General features: G+C 34.1%; 2 protein-coding genes across 2 annotated transcripts; one reads left to right on the top strand and one right to left on the bottom strand.

Annotated features, from left to right (window-relative positions):
- The first annotated feature begins 387 nt into the window (after positions 1–387).
- LOC119836438 (probable chitinase 2) lies at positions 388–13,664 on the top strand. The gene is made up of 9 exons (XM_038361760.1): positions 388–563; positions 6,942–7,106; positions 7,751–7,946; positions 8,477–8,573; positions 9,170–9,385; positions 10,626–10,820; positions 11,781–11,914; positions 12,828–13,003; positions 13,293–13,664. The coding sequence occupies exons 1-9, from the start codon at positions 488–490 to the stop codon at positions 13,574–13,576; spliced, it is 1,539 nt and encodes a 512-aa protein (XP_038217688.1). The 5' UTR covers positions 388–487; the 3' UTR covers positions 13,577–13,664.
- A 1,307-nt stretch (positions 13,665–14,971) lies between these two features.
- Positions 14,972–19,641, bottom strand: LOC119836454 (U-scoloptoxin(01)-Cw1a-like). Its single transcript, XM_038361783.1, has 4 exons — positions 19,509–19,641; positions 17,897–18,060; positions 16,202–16,282; positions 14,972–15,073 (listed from the first exon to the last, which is right to left on the bottom strand). The coding sequence occupies exons 1-4, from the start codon at positions 19,537–19,539 to the stop codon at positions 15,020–15,022; spliced, it is 330 nt and encodes a 109-aa protein (XP_038217711.1). The 5' UTR covers positions 19,540–19,641; the 3' UTR covers positions 14,972–15,019.
- Between the last annotated feature and the right edge of the window lie 668 nt (positions 19,642–20,309).

Genomic DNA, 20,309 nt, shown 5'->3' with positions numbered 1-20,309 from the left:
GTAAAAGTCCTGAACTGTATATTCAATTATTAAAAAAAGTTTTTATTACTATATACGAAAAATTACTCATTAAATTTTTCCATGAATAATACCAACGATTTCCTTGAAAATGAATAATTAGTATCATATAAACTCCAACACTACAAGTCTTTGAAACCGGTAAAGTCACTTTCAATAACGAACATATTTCTATAAGGAAACACTAATTTACAAATTCAAACTAAAATCTACCTTATTTCTGTTCGGGTAAAGTGCAAAATTATATGAGATACACTATGATTAATCAAGTCGGCAATTGCATGGACCAATACATTTTAGAATCTATCTGCGTTGTTTTAATGAACATTTTTGCATGTACATAGCAAAGAACGGTAACCACAAGTCGTGTAAATGTCAAACAACACAGTCGGCAAGAATGTCGCGGAACCGCGACGACGTATTCGAAATTTGAATTCGAATTTTAACTGGCCAGTAAATCGTTAACAAAATGGTGGGAAAATTGTGGTTATCTTTTTTTATTGTGATAGTTTTGGCGGCAGTCCTCGATGGCCAGACCTTGGGAGGTAAGTGAAAGGAGATTTGACACAAAGAGGCTTTAGTTCTTAACTATTGCTACAGTCTGTTACAAAACGTGCGTCATGTAATTTTATAAAGAGAAAGTGCAGTCGGGCCAGCCCGGCATAAGCGATGTTGATTGATTGAAGGTCGATATGATGATAAATTTGCACATTATGATTTAAAAGCTTAAATACCTCTCGATTGTATTCATGTGAGTGTTTTAAAGCACTATAATAGATAGATAGATAGATAGATAGATAAAAAGTTTATTAAAAGAACACATTAAATACATGACAATTACAAATTAAGACGATTACACAAAGAAAAATTTACATAGAGAGGAAAAAAAAAGGACGGAGACAAATGTGCACTGTAATAAAACACTCTGCTAACAGAGAATGCCTAAAATATCAAGTTAGGCCTTGAATTTAAATGTTCACTGCTATGGTCTCAATAAATATAATCATTAAGAAGTCTAATTGCATAACTTGTTTGAGTTTGATGTCCGATTCTCCGATATTTGTTCAGAATCGGTCCAGCCGTTTCGGAGGAGTATTTAATATTGTTTTTTTTTTGTTTTTAATTGTGACGAGAATTGTATATATGTAGAGATAATATAATAAATATATACATGATGAATAGGAAAACAAAATAAATTATGAAAAGTGAATAATAATGAAAATATACAGTATCGTTATAACTAACGATAATGGTATTTAATAATTCATCGCACGAGACCACTAATGTAATTATAAAAATAATTAATTCCCTTTTAAGAAAATTCCATTATGATAACTTCATGTGTATGGTAATATTTATCGTACATGTCAATCTATTATTCTGAAAGCTTAATCTGTTGGAAAAGACCTACGCATTGAAAACTACTAGATAAATTTATATTCTTTTAGATTCTTAGAGGTGACTTAAGTTTTAATCTAGAAAAATGGTTTCACGATCTATCCCACAAATCTGTTTAATTATGTTAGTGGAATAAAAATATGTATCATATTATCATACCCCATATTCCACAAGATGACTTCCTACGATACTACTTAATATTATAAATGCGAAAGTTTGTAAGGATGTGTGTGTATGTTTTTGTTACTCTTTCACGCAAAATATACTGAACCAATTGCAATGAAAATTTGGTACGTAGATAGCTGGACAACTGGAATAACATACAGGCAACTTTTTATCCCGATATATCTACGGGATACGGACTTACGCGGGTGAAACCGCGGGGCGCAGCTAGTACTTTTAATAATACCTTAAAGACTATAAATATACAATACAAGAAAACAAAACACGCACTACTATGCAGTATGCATTTAGCACTCACACATATACTAGTATATAAGACAAAGTTTAGGATTTTAGTGAAATTTCGATAACTACGCGATGACTGGTTTATTTAAATAGACAATACTTAAGCCCAATATCTTAGCCAGTTGCTCAATTCAAACAGTTTCAAGACATCGTAAATCCAGAATAAAAAAGGAATAAACAAAAAAAAAACGAAACCATGTTAAACTGCAATAGGTTATATAATATTTGCTTATTATTCATGGGCAGATGGACAACCCGTTAAGGTTTCAAGGTGACCAGGGTATTAATATTCTGTCCAGTACTGGTCGAGCTACGTGTGACGATGCTTCAAATTGGTTCACATTTGGTGTAATCCGATTTAACCGACTTGTATAAAAGATGATTTTTAACGTATGCGTGGAATGTCATGAACAGTAATTTTCAGTGAATTATTATTAGTTTGCAATTTAATACACTAAGCAAATCAAATATTTTTATAATTTTATTTTGTTTTATAACATTTCAATACGTCTATGCATAACCTTACGTACTATTATGTACAAAAAAAATATGCAGTATATTTATTGGCCTTAGCATTTAGTAGTAATCTCTTCCGAACCCGGACAAAACAGTAAATAGCCGAATAAATAAAAAAAATTGCAGTATGTAAAATGTTGTTTACTGTGTGTTTAAATGAAAACAATTATAATTTTAGTTTGTCCATGAATATTTCGAAAATCATTGAATGGCGGATTAAATAATATGGTTCGTCAAGGTTGTGCGAGTAATTTAGCCGGTGTGTATGTATAAATAAATAAAATAACATCAAATTGTATTTTAAACAAGAGACTACTGTATCCCGTACCAATGTCGGGATAAAAAGTTGTCTATGTTGTCCAGTTGTCCAGCTGTCTACTTACCAAATTTCATTGCAATCGGTTTAGCAGTTTTTGCGTGAAAGAGCAACAAACACACACATATCCTTATATACTTTCGCATTTATAATATTAGTAGGATTTACGAGTCAGAATGTTGCATACGTATATAGCTTGTGTACTTACTCACTTTACTGATAATGAAATGAAAATATGCAATTTTTGTGAACTTTTTATTTATGTAAAAATAAATATGTATTAGGAAATTAGGATTAGATGTTAACCACGTCGAGCGATAGTAATCTTATCGTAAAATTTTGTTTGGAAATTTCCATTATGACGATAGAGATAAGTGCATATTTTTCCCACGATTTCACAAGAATTACGCAGATTTTTGTTTGTATATTATAATAAAATTAATCTTGCATTAACAACTATCTCATTTTTGTGTAAAAATTTTAATTTTTGATTGTTGTCTATGTCCAAAAAATTTCATTAATATCGGTTCAGTAGTTTTCCAACCAACTTCAAAAAAGGCTGCTATTACTTTGACTATTATTTGTGTGTGTTACCACATAAATTTTCACTGGCTGAATTGATTTTTATGATTATTTTTATTTGGAAGCTGGTGCCTACCATGTAGTCCAATTTAAATTTGATCTACTTCTGACAATTTGTAGGTGGTTTAGTTTTATTTACAACGTAGTAATTCAATTTTTATTGAATAATTACCTTGATTACTAAGTTACGCTTTCATTTTTACGCCAATAGGAAGTAGAAACAGATGATTCATTTGCACGGTACAAAAGAATTAAACGGGCGCTAAGCTCATAAAATGTTTCTTGCACAAATTAGCAATGGCGATAGAATCTATTTTTTTTAACATATTTTTGCCATTTTGACAGAGAGAATATTAGTAATATTGTAAATGCGAAAGTTTGTTGTGATGTATGTGTTTGTTACTCTTTCACGCAAAAATTGCTGAACCGATCGCAATGAAATTTGGTACGTAGACAGCTGAACAACTGGAATAACATATAGGCAACTTTTTATCCCGATTTTCCTACGGGATACGGACGTACGCGGGTGAAACCGCGGGACTCAGCTAGTAACAGAATAATAATTACTTTTACACTGAGATCATTTTCGCTCATTGGGATGGTTTTACAATTTGCATCACGATAGTGTTTATTTATTATAAAGAGGATATATTTTGTTTAGATGAAATGTAGATTTTTTCATATTGAATCTTTAAAAGAATGCAAATGTTATATTGAAATACAATCCCGACATGGAATCAAGACACTTTTTGTTTTCATTTTAAATACATTATTGTGCGGCGAACATTCCAACAACAGTTCAATAATAATAAAACAAAAACTAAAAACATACATCACACGAAGCAGACTTATCACTCACACAATCTCATCCAGGCAACCAACAAATCTGAAGCTAAAATGACTAAAAAGGTTATATCATACACTAGGCTATGGGCTATATATCCGGAAGCGGTCCGCCCCGGCTTCGCCCGTGGTGTATATATAGCCCATAGCCTTCCTCAATAAATGTGCTACCTAAAACTGAAAGAATTTTTCAAATCGGTTCTGTAGTTCCTGTGATTAGTGCGTTCAAACAAACAAACAAACTCATCAGAAAAGCTGGGTTAACAATTAGAAGGGTATATAACAACATATCTAGGGCACTATCACATGAAAAAAGAGGCTTTACGCATTCTAGCGAATAATGTCGTGAAGCATAAAATTATACAGCAAATAACTGTATTTTATCATAGAAAATCATATAAAAATTACACGGACGCCTGCGTACTATCTCATTGTTATTGTTTTGAAATTGAGAAGTTTGGTTAATGGGATTTTAATTGTTTTTTTTATTGTATGTAGATAAAGTATATATAATGATCTTTAATATTAATTGACGTGTTTGGAAAGAGCGTTAGACTGTTTTTAACAAATCTTTGCCGCCTTCAAGTACCAAATTAAAACGAAACCGCATAAAAAAAACATCTTTCATTAAAAAAAAATATCAAAATCGGTTCATCCAGTCTAAAGATCAAAAGTAATACAGACAAAAAAACGACGGAATTAAGGACTGCCTCCTACAAGTAGGTAAATAATTAGTTCAAAATTTAATATTTTGTACAAAAAAAAAATATATATATATACACTTCATTTATTATATAAAACTAGCTGTGACCCGCGGTTGAAACCGCGTAAGTCCGTATCCCGTAGGAATATCGGTATAAAAAGTGTCTATGTGTTATTTCAGTTGCCCAGCTATCTACGAAGCAAAATAGTATTATTATTCACCAATAGATGTCAGGAAAAAAAAACACGAATAAAACACGAATATGGCATTTTCTAAAAAAATTCCTAGCTAGATCAATTTATCGCCCCCGAAACCCTTTATATACTAAATTGCATGAAAATCGTTGGAGCCGATTCCGCTAGTATATATATATATATATAAGAATTGCTCGTTTGTCAATAATAAATGAAGTGAACTAAAAAGATGTATTGTATCTTAATTACCATTTATTTTTAATTCCATGTGTTTACGCGAGTGTCTAAAAATTTATGTAATTCTTTCTACGTATCGTGTTTTCCTTTATTCCGCCTTACACATAAATCTCAAAAGATAATGGGGCATTATAAGAATTATAACATTTTCATTTGTTTATCACGTTTAATTACAGTCGTTTACCTTCTTAATTACGATGTTTTTATTTCTGATAGGCAAGGTGCTTTAAATTTTAAAACCTGCTTTGAACACTATCTACAGTAATATTATAAAAAGGATTTTTTTGTATGTTTGTGTCGTATTCAAGCAAACACATGGGTCCGATTTCAAAATTCTTTCACCATTAGAAACCTGCAACTTCACTGAGTGACACATATGTGCTATGGACGAAGCCGGGTCGAAGGGATAGTGATTTACATTATATCGCTTGCGACCGTGGTTTTGCCCGCTTGGTTAAACGAAAAAAGTATAGTTTCCGTTCCCGTTGGATTTTCAGAATAAAACTTATCCTATGTCCTTTCTAATGACTCAAACTATATCTATACAAAATTTTATCCAAATTGGTTGAGTGGTTAGGCGCTGAGACAGATAGACAGAGTTATATTTCCATTTATAATACTGAGTAGAGATATAAACGGAAAAAAACAGACAAACACATGATATAATTCAAATATTAGGAGCAAATCCTTTAAAATTAACTGGTCATTTATAATTTTTTATATTTGCTCACACAAATCTGCATCTTTGCATCTATGCAGATTTTAAAATAGTTCAGTTATTTTAGCTATTATCCTTATCTAAGATGAATCCTGGACAGATAAATCTAGATAAATACAACGAACCGAAACCATTAACATCCGTTCAGCCGTTCTTAACTTATTATTGGTGTTACTTACACGACTTTCTTTTATATAATATTAGAATATGCACGCAGCTTTGCACGCGTTAAATTCGGAGTCGTTTAATAGATTTTATCATAGTATAAACTTTCCTCTTGAATCATTCTATATATAAAAAAACCATCAAAAGCCGTAGCGTAGTTTTAAAGACAAGCATAAATAAGGACATAGGGAGGGCCAGAGAAAGAGACTTTATTTTATTTTATGAAACGAAAATGGAATGATTTTTTACACGCTTTTTATTAGCTTCACCTGTATGTTTGTTTGTAACCGACTTCTTTGGGCGCGATTTTGACCCACTTTAAGCGGCCAGATTTCGTTCAAACTTTGTAGATTTATTGAGGACCGATGACAATACACTAATTTGATAAAATTATTCCATTTTTCAATTTGCAAAATATGATAAAAGCGTGTTTTTTAGTTTTTTTAAACTATTATAATATATTATTTATTGCTAATAGGAACAAACAAGCTAGCAGAACATTACATTGAAAATAAGCAAAAGGCGGCCTTAAGTCTAAATCTAATCTCTACCAGGCTACCCTTAAACCTTATATAATATGTAGTGATACAAAAAAAAAGGTGTGTCTGCGATTCACACACGATAGAAGTGAAACTTCAGTAATATAAATAGTATGTATATTTCTGTCTCACTCTTTGCCCGCTTCATTCTACACATTTTTGTATTTGCGTCTCTTACCTGTCGTTTTTCCGTTTGAAATCACAACGATTCTAAAGAAGTTTCACTTCAAAAATCTATTTCCAGGACCGATGCACGGCAAAGTGGTGGTTTGTTACGTGGCCACCTGGGCGGTCTACCGCCCGGGAGCTGGGAAGTTCGAGCTGAGTGACTTGGAACCCTCCCTCTGCACACACCTCGTGTACTCCTTCGCTGGACTGGACGAACATACACATAGCATAAAGAGCCTTGGTGAGTTATCCTGTTAAATTGACACAGTCCTCTTATCCTGTTAACTAACGAAACGCAGGAACGTTAAAATAGTCAAAACACAGGAAACGAAGGGACGGGAGTTGGACAATTTTTCTAGAAGTTTTTGTCATATATATTAATATCTAACGTGTCACGTTATTTGTCCGCGGTGGACTCCTAAACTAGTCAACCGATTTTCAATCAAATTTACACACCATGAGCAGTTTGATCCAACTTAGGATAGTTAATATTATTTTAATTACGATAGACTACCCGGTCGGAGCCGGGGCGTGCTTCTAGTACTTATATAAGCATATGTATTTTTTATTCATTTCGCAACGAGATTAGACAATTAAAACGAACTAAATTTCAGCTGCATATAACTGATAAACGTGTACTTTTAAGACGTTTAATATTTGAGTAGTAATGATTTTTTGATTTCTTATGACTCATTTTTGATTTCTTATCAGTCCTATATTATTTTTATGTTTTGGTTTCTATTTTATAGCTGAACAAGCTTAGGAGCAGGTGGGACCTAAATATGTATTGTTTTCGTTTTCATTTCATTAGAAAAATTAATATAATTGCATTCAATTATATTAATATTACTCAATTTGAACATGACATTTGTTATTAAATTCCAGACCCCTGGCAAGACCTAGAGAAGGATTACGGCAGAGCTGGATACAAACGCTTGGTGGCTTTGAAGGAGAGGTACCCTCACCTAAAAGTGACGGTCGCTATCGGAGGCTGGAACGAGGGTTCCGCCAAATATTCCAAAATGGCCGCCAACCCTGAATCCAGGGCGAAGTTTATACAGAGCGTCATGGTCTTCTTGGAGTAGGTTTATTTCATATTCTATTTTAATACTCAGATACCATAAAACTCAATGTACTAACATTGCTTGTCACAATATATCTTCCAACTTGTTATTGCTACACAAATATATATTTAGGAATTTATATAAACAATTAAACAGTGGTTAAGTGGGACCTGGCTTAGTGAATTTCCATTACTGTAACTCATGCTGAGGTTCCATCACTGAATTACCTGTGTTAGTGAGAGGAAGCAATCTAAATATATATAATTCAAAGATGACTGACATGGTGATCAACGCACAGCCCACTGGACGGAACGGGCTGAACATTGGCATGCAGATAGATGTTATGACGTACGCATCCGCTTAGAAAGGATCTTGATAAATTCACCTAAAAGGGAATAAAATAGCAGATGAAATTTTGTACGCGCGAGCGTTGCTGCGGGCAATTCTTTTGACTTAATCTGTTGTTACCTCTCTAACTGAGATAGCGGGTAAATCTTGGGTGCCCTGTATCTGAGATAACATCACTCGTTTATTTATTTTTTCACAGTACGTACAAATTTGATGGTCTCGACTTGGATTGGGAATATCCGACCAGACGAGATGGCAATCCTGAAGACAAAGTTAATTACGTGACTATGGTGAAGGTATGTTATCAAAGAGTAGTATAATAATAGTATTGTATATATATCTTACCAGCTGCGCCCCGCGGTTTCACACGCGTGAGTCCGTATCCCGTAGGAATGTCGGGATAAAAAGTTGTCTATATGTTGTTTCAGTTGTCCAGCTATCCACGTACCAAATTTCATTGCAGTCGGTTTAGTAGTTTTTGCGTGAAAGATTAACAAACACACGCACATCCTTACAAACTTATGCATTTATAATATTACTTGTAGGAAGGAAGTAGGACAGTAACCATGGTCATCGTCCAGCTTAGATCATATATTTATGGTCAGTCATCTAGTGGTTAAATTCGGCCATGTGTGTGCTAAATGCATGATAGTGTGTGTAGTGTCTTTATATATGTATGTTTAATCATTTTAAATTAATGTATTTAAATGCATTATTAAAAAAATATCGATTTTTGTACATCTTATCTACATAATCTTTAATGTGTTATAACATACACCGTTTGTGCAATGTTTGTAAAATGAAGTATAGGGATTCTCCACTTATCCGCCAGCAACTACCAATCTTCAATCTCAGAACTTCAAGTCAAAATCTTATCGCATATTGTCTCCAGGAATTAAAGGACGCGTTCGAGCCTCGCGGCTACATACTGACTGCGGCGCTCGGGGCCGGTAAGGAGACAATGGACGCCGCGTACGACCTGGCCAAGCTGAGCCGCTACCTGGATTTCATCCACATGATGTGTTACGACTATCACGGCACCTGGGACGGCGTGGTCGGCGCCAATGCGCCGCTCCGGGGTACTAATGATCAGGATGTTTTGAGTGTGGTAAGTGTACTTTGAACCTAATTTTAAATATAATTAGAGTTAAAATTATAACGGAAAATATAAAGAGCAGAAAAAACACCCCCACAGAAAACCGGCGTGAAATAATAGCTTGCTATTGTGTTTCGTACGGTGAGTGGGGGAGCCGGAGGCCCATACCCTTTTCCTTATCCTTCCCAGTCCTTTCCTTTATTCCTTTATCCTAATCCTTTCCTAATCCCTTCCCAATTGAAAGTCGGCAATCCATTTGTAGAGGCGTAACGTCTGCAATCGACCTTACGCCTCTACAAATGTCCATGGGCGTTTACCATCAGGCGTCCCACCAGCTCCATTGCCGACTGTGACATAAAAAAAACCTAATTTTAAATATAATTAGAGTTAAAATTGTAACGGAAAATAAAAAGAACAGAAAAAAATCGATCATGAGACGGGGTTCGTATGTACGTCTTTGAAATCGGTACCGTACGCGGTGGTAACATGTCAGAGAATCGGAGCGTTAAGAATTGTTCTGTATCGTCTTACATTACAACTGCTAAACTATTCATCGTAGAATTTATTGCCATTATTAGCGAAAATAGGTACGACGCTGCTGTTAAGATATTCACACCAACTGAATCTGGTTTTCTTTCAATTTTTAACACTAAAACTGTCTGGCTGGTATATACGTTTCACATTAAAACCTGCAGCCGTGTGCACCTATGCAGTGCGACCCGATTCGCAGCTATATATAGCTCTTTTGTAGCTATTTGCTTAATACTAAAAAATCTTAAGCTGCTAAGCGACCTATCAGGTGTAGAATAGAATTTTGCTTACGTGCATTCCAACGCATCGTTATGACGCATGATCAATAATTAAAATCTCTTGCTATCTTAAAACTATTTATGATATACTAGCTGCACCCTACGGTTTCACCAGCGTAAGTCCGTATCCCGTAGGAATTTCGGGATAAAAAGTTGCCTATATGTTATTCCAGTTGTCCAGCCGTCTACGTACCTAAATTTCGTTGCAATCGGTTCAGTAGTTTTTGCGTGAAAGAGTAACAAACATACACACATCCTTACAAACTTTCGCATTTATAATATTAGTAGGAATAGAATAGCCGATGACAAAACGTATATCTCTCTAGACTAAACAAACTCCTAAATTGAAATCTTTAACTGACACTGGGATGTACCATAATATAAAACACATCGGCCAGAAAAAGTAAACATAATAAATGAATGACTACAATAAAACTTTCCAGGAATACACCATAAAATACATGCTCGCCCATGGCGTTAGCCCCTATAAGATGGTCCTGGGTCTGCCGATGTATGGACGCAGCTTCTACCTCGAGAACCCTGGAGTTAAGAAGATACTGTTCGGAGTGACAGCTGTTAAGAGTAGCGGATTCCCTGGCCCGTTCACGAAGGAGGCTGGGTTTTTGGGATATAACGAGGTTTGTTATGAACTTTATTGTTATGGGGTTAGAGTCGGGTATTGATTGGTGTTGACGTTCGTGTGTTGCTTGATTATTAAAATGGAAAATATTTCATGTCTTAAATCTGAATATGTGTGGAAGAAATTCGTTTTGCCCGTTGGAGGAACTGATTTCACAGCTTGGATATTGTCTAGAAGCAAAAAATAATAGCAATGGTACGAATAACTAATCAAACTGTAACGAACTTTTGATTTGTTATTTTGAAGGTTTAAGTTCTCATAGAATATAGGTACTTACTTACTATTATATATGTATACTAGTTGCCGGCAAACGCTGTTCTGCCTTATTCTTATCATTAAGGGGGATGAAAAATAGATGTTGGCCGTTTCTCATAGATACCGGATAAGCACAAAAAATTTCATCAAAATTGCTCAAGCCGTTTCGGAGTATGGCAACGAAAACTGTGACACGAGAATTTTATATATTAGAAGATGTAAATGTCTTTAAAGTTGTTATTAGAATCGTAAAATGAAAACCTGGACACTTGTACCTACAAAAATGTGTGTACTAAAACAGTTGTAGTGGACCTAAAATTTAATTCCTGCTCAATATGCCACTTGAAATATTCACAATTTTAATATATTCATTCATTTGTTTCTGCGTTTATATTTCTAACTACCATTGTATCTGTACTGGTACTTCTAAAAATCTAATAAATAATTTATTTTTAACTAAAACCTAAACCGGATAATATTTTCAGAACTAGACTAAATGTACATAGGAGTCACCGGCTTTTTAATAAAAGAAGAATTGTCGCCCAGTAAAAGATAGGAGGTAACAATCACGAAAAAACAGAACCTTTTTTTATTCGTTTAAAAACCGTTTTTAAAACAACTTTAAAATCTGACCAACACGAGTAAATCATCATAATTGTCCTCGATTTTTCACGTCACTAAAATCTGCGCCTATTTTCCATAGATATGCATGGAGACAACGAACAAATCAACAGAATGGACGCACCATTGGCACGAGCAGACCTCCACCCCCTACCTGCGGGACGGCGCCCGCGTCATCTCATATGACAACGCGAGGTCTATTGCCATTAAAGTGAAGTGAGTATCTATAGTCCTACTAATATTATAAATGCGAAAGTTTGTAAGGATGTGTGTGTGTTTGTTGCTCTTTCACGCAAAAACCACTGAACCGATTGCAATGTAATTTGGTACATAGACAGCTGGACAACTGGAATAATGAAAAGGTAACTTTTGTCCCGTTATTCCTACGGGGTACGGACTTAGGCGGTTGAAACCGCGGGGCGCAGCTAGTAATATTAGAAAGCTGAAGAGTTTGTTTGGTTGAACGCGCTCAGGAAGACTGGTTCGATTTGGAAAATTATTTCAGTGTTAGATAGCCCATTTATTGAGGAAATGGATCAGACCGCTAGTACTGAAAACATCATCATCATCACCCCACATACATTCCCTCAGCTGGGACACAGGCTATGAGGGTTCAGGCTAGTGTTGGCTAGTGATTATTTCAGGCAGGTTGAAACAATCACTAAGCAACAATTTGAACATTATACTAGCTTTAAATATTTTGATGTGGAGTATACTGTGTTTGTTCAAATATTTAAAAGCTTCGGGATTCATCTTTCGGCCATACCGGTAATATTTAAAGATGCCGTCAATGGTATTAAACATAAAAAATATGTAGCTTTGTAAACCGCGGCTTCAACCGCGTCGAAGGAAAATAAAAATACACACACAACAAACAAAAAACAACGCATTCGCATATAATATTAGTGAGGAAAGGACGAGTAAGGATATATGTATGCATTTTTAATTTTTATTACATACAACGTACAACAACATCTAATAAAGGTTTATAATAGTATTATTATATAAAGGAGTTCATTATAAAGCAATCAAATTGTAATATCATTGAAATTATTATAAATTCAAATCTTATACACAAATTCTAAATTCCGCCCAACGCATACTGACTATTGAAATTTTTTTTCTTCAGAATGGCCATAGACTACGGTCTTGGCGGGCTCATGGTGTGGAGTATAGACACGGACGACTTCCGCGGCGCGTGCGAGAGCGAGACGGATGCATATGTTGATTTCGTTGAACGATACAACAAGATTGTCGATGAACCGATTTTACAGGAGGCGTTGAAAACCTTGAAGTTACCGGATGGTATGTATTTTTACACACTTATAATTTATTCTAACTCTTATGATAGAATTTATCAATGCAATATATAATTAAATGTTAGATCATACATAGGTAAATAAAATCATAAATTTCCTGCTTGCACAGGGATATAAGAAAAGAACCCATTATAATTAATATATCTACAACAACTCATACATTTATATACCTTAAATACAAAATCTGGTATCTGTTAATATTAATATTCCCCGCGAAGTCCAGTTATCACAATTTAAAAATCGAATCCAATCTATTCATTCACAACAATTTCCAGCTAACCGCATAGAAAACCTCAGCAGACGGACCGCTTACGTGGTTTCAAACAACCGACTGCACTTACGTTTACCAGAGGAAACTTATTCCAACTATAATCTTATGAGGACCATAAACGAGGCGACACTCATCGCTTTAGAGGAAAAGAGAATTCTCGACGAAATAGAACTGGTCAATAAGAAGAACGAGATAGAAGAACGTGGTGGGAAGAGTGCGGCAGATACTGCAACTGTCAATGTCATTTTCACGGTGTTATGTCTGTTCGCAATGAGTTTGAACGTTTGACGTATTTTTTTTTTTTTATTTTGGAATGTCACAAGTCATAATCCATAAATAGGATGTGAGTTTTGGAATATATATTACAGATTCAGAGGCAAAAGTATATAAATATTTTTTTAATACAAACCTAAAACTGAGATAATTATCGCTTGTTTATTGAATATTAATTAAAAATATCTAATATGAATTGTATTCATATAACATATTACATTTGAAATAAATACAGTCTATGTATATAAGATTTTTTAAACCATTTAAAATACTCTATAATAAATTATATAACAGACAATATCGCAACTTTTTGCATATTATTTTTCATCACAAAGTCAAGAAATTTGACATTTTAATATGAATATTATTTGTTAAAATAATGTGTAACTGTACTTATATTAATTAGAATGTAGGTGTTAGTGTAAATATTAAGAACTTAAACTGCCAAAACTGTTTATATTAGAGCTAGCTTAACCCTTATGTCACCTTGAAATTCTGTTAATAAATCGCTTTCTTTTTATCGCATTTTGTACCACATCGTTATATCTTATTATCTGAAAATGTATTATTTAAATGAAACAGTTGCTATGCTATATAACATAGCAAAAAATAAATCAATCAATTTCTATTTACAAATATTATATTATCTATCTTCGAATATTCCAAAAAAACACTGCCATTTTATAAATACTCAGCAATAACGTGTAATGACTACAAACATTTATAATATAAAATTTGACAGATTTATGTTTTGTTACCTGTCTGTATAAGAATTAGAAATGTGATAATTTTTGATGTCTTTTTATATTAAATGTCTTTAGTAAAATGGTATTTTTATTGAACCCTTCATGTGTGTATTCCATGTTCAACCGACTTCAAATTTGGATGTTCTTATTTCGTTATGATTGTTACCACAGCAATGTCTAGATTTACCGATTTATGTTCACATTTTTAATTGACAATGCTCCAGTCCTTACAATACAAAATTATTACATTTGAACTCGGTTAAAAATTATTGGAAACATAATGACTGTACATCAAGACGTTAGGAATAGTAGCTTATATTAAAATATCTATAGTATTACTAGCTGCGCCCCGCGGTTTCACCCGCGTAAGTCCGTATCCCGTAAGAATATCGGGATAAAAAATAGATGTTGGCCGATTCTCAGACCTACCCAATATGCTTACCAAATTTCAGAGGAATCGGTCAAGCCGTTTCGGAGGAGTTTGGCAACGAAAACTGTGACACGAGAATTTTATATATTAGATTAATCACGTAGATTTGATGGTTTCGACTCAAAAACTGCTGAACATCGTCACACAATATGCTACCAGCATAAACGCTATAATTTATTTTATGTCCCCTAGCGGAACCAAGACGAGTTGTTATTATGAAAATGAAATCACCAATTTATAATAAATATATGTTTTAATTCACAATAAATATTTAATTCAATACTACAGGTCTTCATACGGCGAGCCACATCTTACGTTATAGAAGTGATCACAAACCTGAAATGAAAATAATGTAAGAATAATAGCAATATAAAAGAATATAATTTTTCACAGAGACCAGTAATTATTCTAATCTATTAATATATAAATCTTATCCTATCCTACAATATTATAAATGCGAAAGTTTGTAAGGATGTGTGTGTGTGTTAGTTGCTCTTTCACGCAAAAACTGCTTAACCGATTGCAATGAAATTTAGGTTCGTAGACAGCTGAACAACTGCGATAACATATGAGCAAATTTTCATCCCGATATTCCTTCGGGATACGGACTTACACGGGTGAAACCGCGGGGCGCAGCTAGTATTATAAATGCGAAAGTTTGTAAGGATGTTTTTTGCTCTTTCACATAAAAACTACTGAACCGATTGCAATGAAATTTGGTACGTACATAGCTGGACAACTAGAATAACGTATAGGCAATTTTTTATCCCAATATTCTTACGGGATGCAGACTTAGGCGGGTGAAACCGCGGGGCGCAGCTAGTGGATTATAAAGTTGAAGAGTGAGTTTGAAAGTCGACCGCATCCCAACAAAAGATTGGCGTGAAATAGTAACGTATCGGAGGCCTATTTCCTCCTCCTAGCCCTTCCCAGTCCATTCCTTTTTCCATTCATCAATCCTTTCCTTATCCCTTAAAAGCGGGCAGCGCATTCACAGAGGTCTATGCTTCTGCGAATGTTCATGGGCGGTGGTGATCGTTTACCATCAGGCGAACCACCAGCAGTTGCCCGCTATGACATAAAAAAGTGCTATTGTGTTTCGTACGGTGTGTGGGGGAGCTGGAAGCCCGATTCGATTTCCTCACCCTCCCCAGACTATTTCTTCTTTCCAGTTGTCAAACCTTTCCTTACCCCTTTCCCCTTAAAAGCAGGCAGCCCATTCGCGAAGATACTACCTCTGCGAATGTTTATGAGCGGTGGTGAAATCAAGCTCCAGCTCAGTTGCCCGCTTATAGCATAATAAATGAAAATATTTTCATACATAATTCTTCAATATTATCCCAAAATAACCTCAGACAGAACATCTCTAAGACTAAGTCTAGTCTCTAAGTGTAAAATAGTTAAACTAGCTTTCATTATAAGACATTAAGAAAAAAATTACCCATCAATACTATGTTTGTTTACCTGGAATTGTTCATTAAACAAAGTTCCGTTGGTGCACAAGTCGGTACTAACTAGATGTTGCCGCCAACAGAAATGGTACGCCTGAAAGGATATTTGTATAGATGATATTGGTTTTAGAATGTTTAGTGTTAGCCGTTATTATACTATTTTAATCAAGTTCTCTTTCAGACAGCAAAAGCTAATATGTATTATATTCGTATAACCTGAGAAATTTTTGAAAGAATAGAAAAAATTTGATCACGAGGCAGGATTCGAACCTGCATTTTTGCCTAACCGTAGCAACGCCTAGCCTCTCGGCCACCCGTGATCCTGCCACACTAATCGAATTTCTTCTACTCTTTCGGTTTCATGTGCCTAAGGGGCACCCCACGCTATCTATTGAGATGATTAAGAAAGCATTTCAATGCTATAAAACTAAAAAAAAAAAAAAAATTAAAATTCATATAACATTTTGATCATAATTTCTTAACATTTCGATCGGAAAGCTTTGGATGAAGTAACCATTTCATTGGGAATGGGGCCATGCGTTAATGTGGAAATCTTAAGAACTTTTTGACACTCTTAAATTTGTAATGTGTTTGTTACTCTTTAAGGTCATCGATATATTAACATCTCCTTTGTCTTTGTCACATTTGAAGATCTTCCCTCATCCTCCTCCTCTTTCCCTGATGCGACGTCACACATTTTTATGCCCCTATTTCCTACACCTTTAATGTGACGTCACACATTTTAAATTTAAAGCAGGTATTTTGTATAATATCTAAAGAACAAGTCATGTTGATTTTTAAATCAATTACGTCAATTTTGTGTTTCGAATCGTAGTCGCGACATAATTTAAATGTTAACATGTGACGTCACAAATGTTTTGACTCCCCCTTCCCTTAACGTAACGTAACGTAACACATTTGAGGTTATATCCTACCTTCCCCCTCCCTTTCCCCTCCCTTTACATATGATGTAATTTATGGAAAACCCCAACTTGGCAGTGATGTAGCTTATACATATACCAGAGTAGCCCAATAGGATCTATAGAAACAGATGCTAAATAACAGGATACGTTGATATGTATACAGATGTATGTATACAGATCTGATTGGGCCCGAAGTTTGTGAACGCTATCCTTGAAAGCGCATTTAGTAAACGCTTCGAACTTTTTACCACTAAGTGATAGGACTGTCCTTAGGGTTGCCAACCGTACACTATCTTTACAATCCTCAACATTAAAATACGATGCTTTAATACTTCTTTTTACACAAGTTTATAACTCTAGTCCATAAATAAAGCATACATACATAGGTTACTATGATAACCAAAAAAGTCGATTATTTACTAACTTTAGTCTATTTTATAAGTCCACTTACTTTTCCTCCTTTTAAATCAACACTACTTTTTCTAATAAGAGTTGGCAACCCTAAGATTATAATATAAGAGATTCCTGGTAAAATTTTGTCGAATCAGCTAGGTTATAAATGAAGTCCCGTGTCCCCTAGTGGGGTATGAGGCGGATGATATACATCTGATTCACTGATCAATTTTCTTTACGGACAAGTAAGTGATCAGCCTTCTGTGTCCTGGCAGACCGAGCCTTTTTTGAGTCCACTCCGGGAATCGAACCCAGGATCCCTTGGTTCTACGCTCAAGTGTTGACCACTATGCCAAGAAACGGTCAATTAGCTAGCTTTATTTATGTATTACCTGACAACCGCTTTGGACATCAGCATAATACCCCCGGGAACGGCCAGCGCAGCTGAACTGTGTGGGTGGAGGTTTCTGGAACACGGGGTATAGCGGTGGGTTGTGGGGTAGATGCAGCACATGGTAGTAATCGTAGGGCGCTTGACTTATGACCGACGTGAGCGCTGTAATATAATATATTATAATAGTTTAAGAAAACTAAAAAACACGCTTTTATCATATTTTGCAAATTGAAAAATGGAATAATTTTATCAAATTAGTGTATTGTTATCGGTCCTCAATAAATCTACAAAGTTTGAACGCAATCTGGCCGTTTAAAGTGGGTCAAAATCGCGCCCAAAGAAGTCGGTTACAAACAAACATACAAACATACAGGTGAAGCTAATAAAAAGCGTGTAAAAAGACAAATAGATGAAGAATTACACGCTTCGAATCTGTGTTAACATTTTATAAGTTTTTGAAGTTTTGATGACGAATTCATTTCATAATATCTATTTTTACACGCTTTTTATTAGCTTCACCTGTATGTTTGTTTGTAACCGACTTCTTTGGGCGCGATTTTGACCCACTTTAAGCGGCCAGATTTCGTTCAAACTTTGTAGATTTATTGAGGACCGATGACAATACACTAATTTGATAAAATTATTCCAGTTTTCAATTTGCAAAATATGATTTTTGTCAAAGCGTGTTTTTTAGTTTTTTTAAACTATTATATTTTATTTATTTTCGTCTCTTGATTAAACTGCTTTTAGATAGAGTATAGAGTAGATTTAGGTTTTGGCTTTCTTTATTAATTAAATTTAATTAAAAAGTATAATAAAGTGTGAGCTTTTTGAAGTGAAACTTCTTTAAAATCGTTGTGATTTCAAACCTGATGCAACGGAAAAACGACAGGTAAGAGACACAAATACAAAAATGTGTAGAATGAAGCCGGCAAAGAATGAGACAGAAATATACATACTATTTTATTCATTCTTTTGTCAATTTACTGAAGTTTCACTTCTATCATGTGTGAATCGCACACACACCTTTTTTATTTTGTAAATCCCAAATTGCTTCGATAGCAACAGATGAAATTTAACACACACTTATTAATGAGATAAAAATTAATGATTAATTAATTTTTTCAAACTTATAACTATTACGAAGAATTCAATTCTTATGTATTTGTCTTCAGTTTAAACACTTTTGTATAAGACTTATTATTTAAAAACAACGGAACATGACAAAATATTTTCGTGTAAAATAGATAGTACGCCTTAAATGATTTAAAAAAAATTTATTTTACAAAAAATATATATTCTTAATAGACGTCCTGAAGGCATGTATCGCTCCAAATTATCAAAAATATCGACTCAAATCCAAAAAAAAGAATCATATCAATCGGTTGAAAAGAACAGACATTATTTGAAAATAAAAAAAGTCTAAAAGAATTGAACACCTCGTTCCCTTATATTATTCTTATTCTAAGTCCTTAAATTTTGCGAAAAACCAGTATATAACAAAACTACACCTATACAAGAAATTATAACATTTTCCAAAAAAAAATAAACGCTATTACGCTTTTTTTTAAGTACACAGATAACATATTCAAATCTCTCCCAAAACTTACCCAAAAGGAACAGGGCAACAATTTTAAACATTTTTTTTAATTAAAAAAAAACTAATAGACTCGCTACACAGAGGCTATGCACACAACGTTATACTCTAATGAATGGCTTGGCGTATGTGCACTTACATTTCATTTAGAATGTGATTACCGATATGGGCATGTGGATGGTGTTATGAATTACTGTGAACGTTTGAATTCATAAAAAATTATGCTAAACAAAGATTTAAAAAATAATGTAAAAGGATCGAAAAATATAGATCTGTTACATCGGTGTAGATGCTTACTTCACCATGCTTCACTGTGAATTCTCTTAATAATTTACAGCGAATGAAAAAAAAACAAAAATTGATAAATTCGATGTATTAATCATGTTCTGTATCGTGTCAAAATAACAGCACTATGCTTAAGAACAAATTGACATAGTTAATAAAATCAACTAAATCACCGGACTTAATCTTATACTGAATACCTATATGTAAGGAAATTATTTAATCACTTTAATAAGATGAACTCATGAAATTAACGCAATGCGTTTCCTTTATACACAGAGTTTGAATTAAATCTATCCGTAGGAAGTGGATCAGACGAGTCTAAAGGAGTTGTTTATGTACAAACATACAGGTATAGCTAATAAATTCGTGCTAAAAAGTACTGAGACATATAAATTATGCTTGTTTTTCATTTCTATTTTTATAGAACTATTTATCCTATCATAAAACCTACAATGAAGAGATTTTATACCCGATTTAATGTTTTACATTATTACATAAAACCATTCATAGGATCTCTTGTATCATTTTC

The sequence above is a fragment of the Zerene cesonia genome, chromosome 24 (assembly GCF_012273895.1).
Source record: "Zerene cesonia ecotype Mississippi chromosome 24, Zerene_cesonia_1.1, whole genome shotgun sequence".
Taxonomy (NCBI): Eukaryota; Metazoa; Arthropoda; class Insecta; order Lepidoptera; family Pieridae; genus Zerene; species Zerene cesonia.
This window is presented reverse-complemented; position numbering and strand designations above follow the sequence as displayed.